Source organism: Capra hircus, chromosome 8 (genome assembly GCF_001704415.2).
Source record: "Capra hircus breed San Clemente chromosome 8, ASM170441v1, whole genome shotgun sequence".
NCBI classification, from domain to species: domain Eukaryota; kingdom Metazoa; phylum Chordata; class Mammalia; order Artiodactyla; family Bovidae; genus Capra; species Capra hircus.
Genome location: NC_030815.1, coordinates 61,654,783 through 61,667,798, shown reverse-complemented (window position 1 = coordinate 61,667,798; position 13,016 = coordinate 61,654,783). Strand labels below are relative to the sequence as shown.

General features: G+C 50.9%; 1 protein-coding gene across 1 annotated transcript in view; it reads left to right on the top strand.

The window, feature by feature from the left end:
• SHB (SH2 domain containing adaptor protein B) overlaps nt 1-5,192 on the top strand; it is a 137,711-nt gene extending 132,519 nt beyond the window's left edge. Inside the window, exon 6 of the mRNA XM_005683946.3 lies at nt 1,259-5,192. Coding sequence (XP_005684003.3) covers nt 1,259-1,442 — 184 coding nt within the window. The 3' untranslated portion in view covers nt 1,443-5,192. The remainder of the gene's footprint in view (nt 1-1,258) is intronic.

The following is a 13,016-nucleotide window of genomic DNA, read 5'->3' as shown; positions in this document are numbered from 1 at the left end:
TCGCCTGGGATGGGCTTGGTCTCCTGGAAGGATGGGCTCTGGAGAAGGCGCAGGAGGTCAGAGCCCCAGCTTTCTCACTAAGTGACTCAGTAAATTTGGACTGTGTTTTGGAAACCAGGCATCCACAGGTGTGGTGGCTAGGCCAGGCTTGGAGCTGAGTGAGCAGGGAAAGGGCAGCCTAAGCAAAGGTGGGTTAACTGGGGGTTAGTGACCCGATGTGGTCAGAGTCCTCAGTGGAAGGTAGGAGAGGTCCACTTGGGCCAGGCAGAAGTGGCGCCCCACCCAGCATGCATGTCACGGGCTCAGGGCTCTGCTTTGATCTCCGAGGAACCCACCCACTGCCCGTTTCAGCAGATGCTAAGCATGGTGGGCACAGAGCCTGCACCCTGCTCCCAGGGGAATCGAGAAGATGGATAAGTAATTACAGTTCAGGAAGGCAAGTGCTGATGGAGGCATTATATCCTCGGTGCCGTGGGAGGAAGGAAGGAGCTCTGCCAGTGGGAACTTGGAAGACTTCCTGGCAGAGGAGACATTCAGGCTGGGCCTTGGAGGAGGCAGGCAGGGTTTACTGAGCAGAGAAAGGAAGCACCAAGAGGAGATTGCCAGCGTTGGGGAAAAGCTGGGGAGCACACCTCCCCACATTCCATTGGCTACAACTAGTCACATGACAGCGTGGGTGCAAGGGAGGCTGGGAAATGTAGTCTCAGGCTGGGCAGCCCCTTCCTGCTGACAGTTTGTATTATTGAAGGGAGAGCATCAGTTTTTTGGAAACAATTCACCTGTCATCCTGCCACACTGTAAACTGGGAGTGATAACCCCTGACACGGTGCTTGCCAGGCAAGGCTTTTTAAATTCTCCTCTGCATCAGTAATAGGGAGAGGAGCCAAGTTTGGGGGTTCGCTTGTTTTCCTGAGGAAGTCCCTCAAAATCTCCTGAGTTTTGACGACTCTCCTGCAGCCGTGTCTGTTGCTAGGATTGAGGGGCCCTCGGGTGAGGCCACATTTCAGCTGGGCCTGGGCTCCATTCCTGGCTGGGAGAGGGGCAGCTCAGGGCTGTTTCTTGTCTGTCCCAGGCAGCGAGGAGCCTTCCACACCTCAACAGGAGGTTGGCCAGAGGGAGAGCCCTCTCGGGTAATGAGTGTGAATTCATGACAAACTGGTTCAGGGCAGAAGCGAGAGGCTCTCTAGGAACTGCTCTCCTGAGGGACCCTCGGCCCTCCCACCCGCGGATCCTAACCACCTCTGCGCTTTGTTCACAGGAGCAACCAGGGCTTCATGCACATGAAACTGGCCAAAACCAAAGAGAAATACGTCCTGGGTCAGAACAGCCCCCCGTTCGACAGTGTCCCAGAGGTCATCCACTACTACACCACCAGGAAGCTGCCCATCAAAGGCGCCGAGCACTTGTCCCTCCTCTACCCCGTGGCTGTGCGGACCCTGTGAGCCCCGCCCCGCCCCGCCGAGCCGGGGCGCAGACGTGGAGCCGGTGGCCCCCGGCCGCTGTTGCCAGCCGTGTCCAGTTTGTGTCGTGTGTATGGTACTAGCACACCACTGCATGTCTTAGAATGCTGTCGCCACTCGCGGGGGGCTGGAGAAGGCCTGGGTAAAGACTGAAGGACAGCCAGCGCGCCACCCCAGCCCCCACCCCCCAACCCCCTCCTCGAGTTTCTGTGAATTAAAATATTTGCAAATCCAAAGAGATGCCTTCCAGGATGAACAAAGGAGAGCAGCTCCGAGGGGCGGGGGCGGCAGCTCCCGGGTCGCGGCTCTTTGTTCTCCGGCCGTCAGGAATTCACACCTGTGTACCGGGCCCCCGTTTTTCCCACCGGGCCCCTCCTGGTGCTGGGAGCCAAGTGCTGATGTTTTGAGAGCCCAGAAGGCCCCGGAGTCCCACCTCCCTTCTGGTGTGTGTGTGTCAGTGTGTGTGTGTGTGTATGCGTGCGTGTGAGCACATTGGTGGGAGAACACGACCACACACAGATGTAAGCCCGCTAATCCACTTCTAGTCACTCAGTGTAATCATTAGGAGATCTCCAAGGGATCGTTGTGCAGTCAAAAAAGGATTCAATTATTTATGAATAGGGTGTGTAAATAAAATAGTCATTTAATATATATTCTTATCCCTTTTTTTTTTTTAATATATTGCAGTGGGTCTCTGAGGGGGGTTAAGTGCTTACCTGTGAGTTTCGTTCCCAGAGCAAGGTGCAACTTCTCTGGGCACGTGGGAAGGAGGCAGAGCCCCCAGCTCAGGGCAGAGGGGTTTTCTTCGCACCCTTGAGAGTCAACCGACAGGAAGGGGCATTCAGGCTCCAGCAGTGGTAGCCTCCAATGTTGACCCAGCATCCATGCTCCCTCTGCATACCGCCACCCCGTGATGGCAAGTGTGTGTTAACCCCACAGGTACACAGCACCCAGCAGTCCATAAAGTGCTCTCACCGTTAACTGGGGTCAGTGCTACCCCATGAGCACTTCACATGTGGCGAAAGGGAGGCTCAGAGAAGGAGAGTGCTTTGTCCAAGTTCACAGTCCACAAGCAGAGGAGGCCCTTGAGCCAGTTCTTTGTCTCTTGCTGTCACGTCACCCTGCTCCTGGAGGAAGGCAAATCCTGATGTCTCTGGGGACATGGAGTCCTCTTGGCCATCTGCACTACCTCCACACAGAGGAGCATCTTCACACACACCCACACTCCACCGCCGTCTTGCCCCCGCCCTTCACAGGAGCCAGATCCTTCAAGACAGAGCAGACAGTGAGGTTGCTGTTACTCTTACCTTCCCTTTTCCTCGGACCCACCCACCCCCATAGCACAGTTAAAAGCAATGGAAGAAACAAGCTCGTGGAACAGCATGAAAGGCATGGCTTCCACCTACTAAAGGAGGTGCCGAGGGGTCCAGATACATCACGAGTTTCAGCACCTTCACCAAGCTCATGTCATCCTGCCTGCCAGTGGGCTAAGAGGAATGGAAGTCTGGTCACCATCGTCTCCAGTAGGAGGGGGCTGAATTCAGCTTGAACATCACCAGCACTGCCAGGCCTTCGAGATGCTCCCGACTCACAGTTCAGATAAGAGATGGAGGCCTCATGAGAGGAGAGGACTTGCCCTGGCTGCCCGTTTAGCCAGTGCAAAGCAGGACTAGAAGCCAGCCATGTCCCTTTAGGTGTCTGGTGGATTTTAGCAGGCTGTGGCCAAAGCTGTTCCCTTAGCACCTGCTTCCTGCCCAGTTCAGCCAATCAGGTCAGTCTCCTGAATCCTTGTCTCAGTCCAGGCAGCCCCAGCCCCTCCCATCCATAAATCCCACAGGTCCATCCACCTCATGATTGCCTCATTGCCTGTGACCTGGGCCTAGTCTCCAACACTTCAACCCTGACCTTTCCTTTGTTCTTTCCAAAACATCCTTTGAGGCTACAGTACCTAGAGTGGTTCACGCTTTCCTCTTTTTTTTCTTCCCTAGTGAGTGAGAAAATGAGTGAAGTGTTGGCACTTGTCCAAACAGGGGTTCCAAAGGAGAGTGGATCCCTAGGACCCAGTTAGAGATTGGAGATGGGAGGTAGCCCGCGGAGTAGGGCGTGGGGATGAACCTCACAGCAGCCCCTCCTCCACCAGCAAATCCAGATTTCCTCCAGGGCCCTTCCTAAAACCCACAGGTCAGGGAGTACAGGAGCCCACGAGCATTCTCACTGAACAGACTTCTCCTCAGAAAAGGCTCCACCCCATGGTCTGAGGGAAAAAAGGCTGCTTCACCCTCTGTTCTTGCCTTTACTCTTTTAAGGGATTCCTGGGCCCTGCCTCCATCTTCCTGAGGTTTCCCTGGGAGGCCCAGCCTCCAGCTCCCCTTGGGGACTGAGGTCGGCAGAGGAGCCAGTTGACAGGATGGGAGCTGCTAAAAGGAATTTTTTTCCTTAATTTTATGAACCTCTCCCTCTTCTTCCTCTAATTGTGACTGTTTCCTCTGGCTGCGTGTATTCATGTTTTCTTGGACATCTAACAATTGAAACAGCTTTTCCCTTTCAGAAACACTCACATTCAGGTTATTGGCATTGGTTTGGGTTTTGTTTTGGCTTTTTTTTTTTTTTTCATCTGCTGCCAATTAATGAGGGGGAAAATGAGCTGGATTTCTTAGTGGGGAAAAAAAAAAAAGCTCCCTGCCACACAATATCCCGCCTCAGCATTTTGTCTCAGAGCACAGCCTCCAACCCCTAACAGGCTGCATTGCTCAGAGCCACAGGACTGCTGGGGCTTTTTTCCCCCTTTTCTTTCCCTCCATTGCTGGCTTCATTATTGACCATAATGCCCCAACCACTTCAGCAGTAATGTCCTTGAGCCCCGAGGAGTCAAGGCCTTTTGGGCAGCCCCTCCAGAGCAAGATGGCGACCCAGAAAGAAAGGAGGCTTTGTGGGGAGAGAGGGCCCACCTGCCTGTCAGGAAACAGGCTCACAGAGCCACCCTTCTAAAGAAAGAGGTGAAAAGGCCCCTCTTCAGAAGGCTGGGCCGATCCCAGCTGAGCCGTGCCTCCCCTCCCAGAGCGGCTCTGGTGGGCAGACAGAGGGCCATCTTCCAGCAGGGGCCTGGGAATCAACAGGTGGAGCCCTTGGTGGATATTCTGTTTCTGCAGTCACAGGCCCCGGAGGTTGCCTTTTTAAGATTCAGAACACCGGGCTCTGGCCAGCTCTCCAATACACACTCAGGGAAGCAGTTGATGTCACTTGATCAAGGGCCCAGCAGGGACAGACAGCCAGGCTTACCATGTGCTCTCCCAGACCCCAAGGACAGTGCCTGCAGAAACGGGCAGACAGGGCAGGCTGGCGTTTGGAGTTGGCCCATCGATGCCCGTGAAGGGTCCTGGCAGGATCAGATGGTCATCCAGCAAGCTGCCACATCTGTTCTTTTACCTTCCACCAGCGATTACTGACGGAGACAAATGGGGCAAGTTGTCCAGTGAAACCAGCACAACCCAGAGCCCAGATGCAGGAGCACCTTCCAGAACCCCACAGAGACCCACTCAGGCACCCCCTGGGCATGGACAGCCCCCAGCCTCTCCCCTTCTCCTCGGGGCTGTTGTGTCACTGCCAGGAGCCTCGTGACCACCACCTCCTGCTGAAAGTGTCCTGTAAAGATCTAATTCTGTGTGATGGACTGTATGATAATGTATATTTAATGTGAACCTTTTAATATACACGTGTTTTGTTTAAACTGTACCTCACTGAGCCTGCATGTTTTCTTTCTTTCAAATGCAAACGTGTGCCGGGGGTCTAGTTTGATTGCCTTCTTCTTGCCGAAGTTGAAGTTCTGCCATCATTCCCCAAAGATGGATCGTTACAGGAAAAAAAGGAAACTTCTTGCTTCCTAATTAGGAGGAAGCTAGAGTCCTAATGAGCTCATTAAGTGAAAACAAATTAATTTGTTCAGCAAACATTTGTTGAGTCCTTGGGCCTGGTGGCTACAGAGGAGAACAGAACCCAACCCCTGCCCTCAGGAAGCGTCCAGTGTGGGGGAAAACAGGCAACTACACGTGATGCAATAGACGTGGGCTGGGGGTGGGGGACAGATGCGGGGCGATTGAGTCTCTCTGCAGCAGTCAGGAAAAGTTGTGCCTTGGAGGATGAGCCTGAAAGCCTGGTAATCCCAGCAGAGGTAACAAGTGGGGGTCACAGTGTAGCGCAGCCTGCATAGTAGGAGATGGCGAGGCCTCTGGGCCTCTGAGGGCTTCATCCTGTGGAGGCTAGGAGAGGGGCGTTCATCGCTCGTAGCAGGAAGCCATTCTTGGTCTTCCTGAAGACTGAGAGATGCTGGCCCGCTGAGGGCTTCCCTGGTAACTCGGGCAGTCAAGAACCTGCCTGCAATGCGAGAGACCTGGGTTTGATCCATGGGTCAGGAAGATCACCTGGAAAAGGGAATAGGAACCCACTCCGGTATTCTCACTTAGAGAATTTCATGGATAGAGGAGCCTGGCGGGCTATAACCCGTGGGGTCACAGAGTCGGACACAACTGAGCGACTAGCACTCACACTTTTTGCATCCGGGAGAGGCAGGTAGGGTACGACTGGCATTCAGTCTCCCATTGTTTGTTCCCGTGTCATGATCGTGATGACGTCCTTACGCAGCCTGAGACGCGGAGGCCTAGAGGGTCTGCAGCCCGAGCTCCTTCCTCCCTCACGGGTTACCTGAGGAGGCCAGGGACCTCCCCACCCCACACCTCCCACCCCAGCTCGCCTGGAAGCCTGCTCTGGAGTGGAGCCCCACCCCCACCTGGCCCTCGGGAACCCCCTACCTCTCCCTCCCTCCCAAGCGTGTGGCCCTCTGTCCCCTAGCAGGCTGCTTCCTCCAGCACTGTTCCCCCAGGTCTCAGGCCTTGATTCCATATTCCAATCCCCAGGTCCAACTCCTGAGCCCGTCAGAGCACACCCCTCCCCACCACACACACACACAGGGCTTGCGGTGGGAGGCCCATGTTCAAGGGAGGGCAAAGCCCTGGCATGTTCCCGGGCCCGACACTGGCAAACCCCAGTGCTTTGAAACCAGGGATATTTCCTGAAGAGAGGAGAAAATGTCTCTGGTGGTCACTTCTAAATGCCTATTTCATGTTTGGGGGAGTTTTAAAATTTCTGTTTTGGTTCAGTTTAACAAACATTGAGGATAAAACAGGACCTGGAAAGAGCTGGTGAGCAGGAGCAAGGTGAGCCCAGGTAACATGTTCCTTAACTAGTCAACAGGAAATGGTGGGCGAACTGACGCCTGCCTCCCTGCATCTCTGCACAGGGACCAGCATCAAGGGCCAGAGACTGAGGTTCACAGAGGGATAGGAGGCCGCTCAGAGCCACACAGCGAGTCCATCTCCACATGCCACGGGTGTTTGAGGGTGGCCAGCTCAGAGCGTTACCTTGGCTGGTGTAGCAGCTCTGGGAAGACTGGGGTAGGGGTGGGGGTTTTTCTAGGACAGTTTGTGAGCCGGTTCCTTCTCTCTTGCTCCCTCCTGAGTGGGAGTGTCCCAGCCTGCATTTACTAGTATCATCTCTGGCTTTGGGGGACAATTTTGAAGGGACCATGATTTGGCTGGGTGGCAGGATGTCACCAGTGTGGTTTTGGCGCCCTCATGTGGTTATCTTCAGCATCGCAGCCAGTCTCAGCGGGAAGGGAAGGCAGCTCCAAGTCGACTGGCCTGTTACACAGACAGAAACTAAAGCCCAGGCTCTTGTGCTTTCCAGCTGTGTGACCTGAGCAAGGTGTAAAAAGCGTCCATTTTCTCCACTGTAAAGTGGCATGAGAAGTGACCTCACGGGGTTACTGCAAAGATTACATGCAATGTTGGATAAACACCGTTCACATGTCTTAGCTTTCGTCAACCTACAGACAGCATCAGCTAGGATGAGAACAAGGTGTGTTTTCAGCAAAGGCAGCGTTCATTACAGCCACAGAATTTCAAAGGAAAGAGGATCTGGGGTTCTAGGAAGGCTTCCTGTAGGAGGTGACAGAGGAGTCCACTTTACAAATTAAAAGTGCCCCAGCACTACTGAACATCACGAAGGATCAGTGCTTAAGATCATTTTCCTGTCTGGACTGAAGTCCAGAATTGCTCTCTTCATTCCCCTACCTCTGCATCTTCTGCTGTCCCATCTTTGTGTATTTAAATTAATGCTACCATACTATATTATTTAAATAATAAGCAGCTGTTGTGTTTACCATTTAAATAGTTATCACATCACATTTATTGCCTTTACTGTTTAAGTATCAAATCCATGCAGTGTCTTGACTGTTTATTAAACATATATCATGTCCATTATTTGTCTCTACCCACTAGAATGTGGACTCCACACAAGCAGAGGTCGAGGAGAGCTCCTGACACGTAGTAGGTGCTTGATAAGTATTTGTTAAATGACATAACAATGATAAAACTTCCCATATACGGGGGGTTTACTGCGTGTGACCTTCACGTTGTGCACACACCAGTCTGTAGGCATGTAGGTCTAGGACTCAAACCTGGGTCTGCTGATCTTGCAACCTGCCACATCTGCTTCAGTGGGTCCCACCTTTGCCTCATCATATAGTTCACTCAGGCCTCTTGCAAATTACAAATTCCTAAGCCCTTCTTTTGGAGAAGGCAATGGCACCCCACTCCAGTACTCTTGCCTGAAAAATCCCACGGATGGAGGAGCCTTGTGGGCTGCAGTCCATGGGGTCGCTAAGAGTCGGACACAATTGAGCGACTTCACTTTTACTTTTCACTTTCATGCATTGGAGAAGGAAATGGCAATCCACTCCAGTGTTCTTGCCTGGAGAATCCCAGGGATGGGGGAGCCTGGTGGGCTGCCATCTATGGGGTCGCACAGAGTCGGACACAACTGAAACGACTTAGCAGCAGCAGCAGCAGTAAGCCCTTCTTTTGGGAGAGTTTGAGCCAGTAGGCCTTGAGGGCACCAGGAGCCTGTGTTGGTAACAAGCTACTCAGGTGTCTTATGATTAGAGTCCTGGGTGAAGGGCCAGTCTCCCTGCTGCTCTGCAGCTCACCATCCATAGATTCTTCCCCAAGTGCCAGGCACAAGTTACTCAACAGTGCTTCTGTTCTCAAAGATGGTGGGAGGTGGTGCCGCCCAGCCTCACCTCTTGATACCTACTAAACTTAAGCAGGTCACAGGACTTCCCTGCGTACACAAATTACATGAAAACCAGAGGGGATAGCTATCGCGTCACTGCTTGGAAAACTCAAAGACTGTTGTGCAAATGTTTGATGTTGTTTTATTGACTCAGCCCTTGCCAGATAGAAATGTGTTTGTATTTCACAAGTATGTGTCACTTAGATACAAAGTAAGGTGTCCCAGGATCCCACCCCAAGGTCAACAATGTTCTGAGCTCTGAGGGTTACCAGGGACCATAGGCTCTGCTTGGAGATGTGACTGGGAGAAAAGCAAAGCTGGGGGACAGGGATGAGGTCAAGAAGAATGAGAAGCCTGCTGTCTCCTTCCTTACGCACTCCTTCCTGTCCCATGCTTTTTCTGGAGCCCACCTTGTTTTAAGTCCTAGTTATGTTTTGTGGGTCATCTCTTCCAGGTAGCCTTCCCTGATTGTAACTAGGGCATTTTCATTCTTCTATGGACATTCACAGTGTTTGTTTCAATATGTCTGCTTCAAGCCCTGCTCATTTCTTGTGAAGACTAAACCCCAATTTCCTCTCTGGGCTGCATTCCTGAGCCCTGCCATTGGGGAATTCAAACTTTAGGTTACTAAAATTTTCAAACTTTAAGTTACTATTATGGGTCAGAATATCAGTTTAGAGCTGTTGTTTCTCTAACGTGTCTAAAAAGAACCACCTGAGGCTTGTGTTTGAGCTAGAGAGGCCAACAAGCCTCTCCCCTGGAAATTCTGATTTCATAGTGCATCTGCTAGGATCTAACTTTCTGATCTGTAAAATGCATACAAGTCACAAAGGATAGCCCTGTGAGGGAGCTCTATGTCAGGTAGTGAGGTCAGAAAGAGCAGCAAGAAGCCTCTGCATAAGCTGAGCAGTGACGGGTGAATACAACTTTGTCATGCAGCAGGCAGAGCCTTTGAGGAGCAAAGGACAAAATGTATATGGTTCTAAGACAAGTCAAAGAATGCAGGGAGGTGAAAGTTCAGGGAAGGGACCCAGAAGTGGCTGGCCTGTGGCTAGAGCCTGGGGATGTGTAGGGGAGTGGCCAGAAAGGGAAAGAAAAGTCACTGACCCCTTGCTAGGGACAGAGCTGGTGACCATATCTGTGCAGAGCCTCTCCAGGTAGCCAAGGCATCACTGATGACAGCTTGCATAAAGCCATTTTTGTGGACATACTAGTCAAGGCTATGGTTTTTCCAGTAGTCATGTATGGATGTGAGAGTTGGACTGTGAAGAAGGCTGAGCGCCAAAGAATTGATGCTTTTGAACTGTGGTGTTGGAGAAGACTCTTGAGAGTCCCTTGGGCTGCAAGGAGATCCAACCAGTCCATTCTGAAGGAGATCAACCCTGGGATTTCTTTGGAAGGAATGACGCTAAAGCTGAAACTCCAGTACTTTGGCCACCTCATGGGAAGAGTTGACTCATTGGAAAAGACTCTGATGCGGGGAGGGATTGAGGGCAGGAGAAGAAGGGGATGACCGAGGATGAGATGGCTGGATGGCATCATGGATTCGATGAACATGAGTCTGAGTGAACTCCGGGAGTTGGTGATGGACAGGGAGGCCTGGCTTGCTGCGATTCATGGGGTCGCAGAGTCGGACACGACTGAGCGACTGAACTGAACTGAACTGAAGGGCCCATAAGCACACTAGACAAGTTTATAGAAAGCATTTTAATGGGAGGTTGCAGGGGGCGTAGAGGGTGCTTAAGCAAAGATTCATCGGCAACACTTCCAAGGCCCTTTTTCCAAGAACCCAGACCCTCTGCACCAGCATTTCATTTGGGGAAACACCCTTTATGTCAAGCACTGAATTGGAGGGTCAGAAACGTCAGACAGCTGTGCCCTAGCAGAAAAGGGAGACACCTTCACAAATGATTGTCACATAAACAGATATAGAAGCGCCCCAAACTGTGTGTGATGGGCAGGGCAAGGGCAACCATGTCTGCCCAGGTTAATAAGACATGCTTTTCCCAGGAGAAGGCAGAGGGCCTTAAATGGTTAACATGTTTGACTACTGAAAGTCAATGATGAAAGAGGGAGAAAGGTTTAAGAAACAAGGGTTTGCAACACACTGAGAGACTGCGCAACGCCGAAGCACAGAATGAAGCTAGAGATGAGGTGGACAGATAGTAAAGGGGCAGGACACCAAGAACCCATGAGCCAAGTTAAGGAGTTTGGATTTGTTGCGGAAACAAAATGGGGCCCTTAGAAGTTTTTAAGCTGAAAGTGAAGTCGTTCAGTTGTGTCCGACTCTTTGTGACCCCATGGACTGTAGCCTATCAGGCTCCTCTGTCCATGGGATTTTCCAGGCAAGAGTGCTGGAGTGGATTGCCTTTCCTTCTTCAAGGGATCTTCCCAACCCAGGAATTGAACCCGGGTCTCCCGCATTACGGGCAGACACTTTACCATCTGAGCTACCAGGGAAGCGGAGGAGTGAGAGATAATCAAAACTGGGTTAGACACAGGGGGCCTAGCCTGACACCCTGTGACGACCTAGAGGGGTGGAAGAGGATGAGGGAGGGAGGCTCAAGAGGGAAGCTATAAATATATATGTTTATATACCTATTTATAGCTGATTTGCATTGTTATATGGCATGAATCAATACAACACTGTAAAGCAATTATCCTCCAATTTAAAAACATTTTAAGTGAAAAAAATATGAAAAAGAGATGACTTCTCCATCAAATGGGCAGTATTCTTGGCCTTCCCTTGTGGCTCAGCTGGTAAAGAATCCACCTGCTATGCGGGAAACCTGAGTTTGATCCCTGGTTTGGGAAGATCCCCTGAAGGGAAAGGCTACCCACTCCAGTATTCTAGCCTGGAAATTTCCATGGACTCTACAGTCCATGGGGTTGCAAAGAGTTGGACATGACTGAGCGACTTTCACTTTCTCCAATCAGACAAAATAACATAAAATATCATCCAAATAAATAAAAGAAAACCATTAAATGCTTACTATTTGCAACCTGAAAAAAGAAAAACTCGGTTAGAGTATGTTATCTGACAGATGCTGTGGAAGCTGGAGGCATAGAGAACACTTAAAGAGACTGAAGAAAGAATACAAGAATGGGTGGATGAGGACAGAGAAATGAAAGGATGACTTTATGATGAATCCTGAATCAGATAATAGAGGTTTTTGACCTTCAACATTCGTATGTCCAAGAATAGCCAATTAAGGATCTGGGAGGTTTCTGACAAGGAACTAAGAGCTGGTCGGGGAGAGGCCAGCGCTGTGACCTGCTGCATAAAAGAAACAGACTGGCTTAGCTCCAGACCTGAGTGTTCCTGTCGACACTGCCGTCTTTTGAGGGGATTCCCCCCTCTTTTGAGTCTGTTGTGACCCAGCTGTGTGTTTAGTTTCCATTTTTGCCTCCTCTTCAGGCTTTACCACAGGAGAATAACCTCTCCATTCTAATCAGAAATGAATTATTTATACTATGAATACTCTGGGTGCCTGCCTAATTTATTTATTTTTCAAATAATTCATCTGAATAGGAATTCACACAAGACAGGGCAAACATAATTCTGGCATAAATGCCTTTCCCCAACTGTTGCCTGATTTTAATGATTCCAAGGTACAGAATGGCCTTGTCATTATCTGTGGAGCCCGAAATCTATCTCTGCACACTGGTTAGATGCCAGGTGCCTGCATCTGACTGTCAAGGTTTGCAGTATCAGACCCCACCACCTGACCTTTATAATTTTACCTTCTTCTGCTATGACTTTCCTCACTAGTCCAAATTCCACTTATTCATCCTCCAAGGCCCAGATGACTGCCTCCTCTATGAAGCCATCCCTGGTTCTCTCTTAAGGGGAAAGGCCCCTCATGCTTCTGAATTTTCAGAGTTTTTGCTTTTACAGCCTTCACTGCACTCTAAGCTCCCCCAAGAGAACACAGTGGCACACAGTAGGTACCTCAGCAGAGCACTGGCTGAAATTAGGTAGCACGGCCTCCCAGATCACAAGGAGTTAATCAGACCAGCTCTAGCAGCCAGTATCTACAAAGTGCTCTCAGGGGAAATGCCCAGGGAGAGCCACCCACCGTTTCACTCCAGTGGAGTTGCTTGTTGGACGAACCCCAAGTAAAGAGCCTGTCGTTATTGTTTAGTTGTAAGTTGTGTGTTACTCTTTTTTGGGACCCTATGGACTGTAGCCCACCAGGCTCCTCTGTCCATGGAATTTTCCAGGCAAGAATACTGGAGTGGGTTTTCATTTTCTACTCCAGGGGATCTTCCTGACCCAGAGATACACCAGGGGATCTTCCTCACCCAGGGATGGAACCAGTGTCTCTTGCACCTCCTACATTGGCAGGTAGATTCTTTAGCAACGAGCCACCTGGTAAGCCATCACATATTTGATGATCCTCCAGAGGACCTCGCTCCCAGGCTGACCTT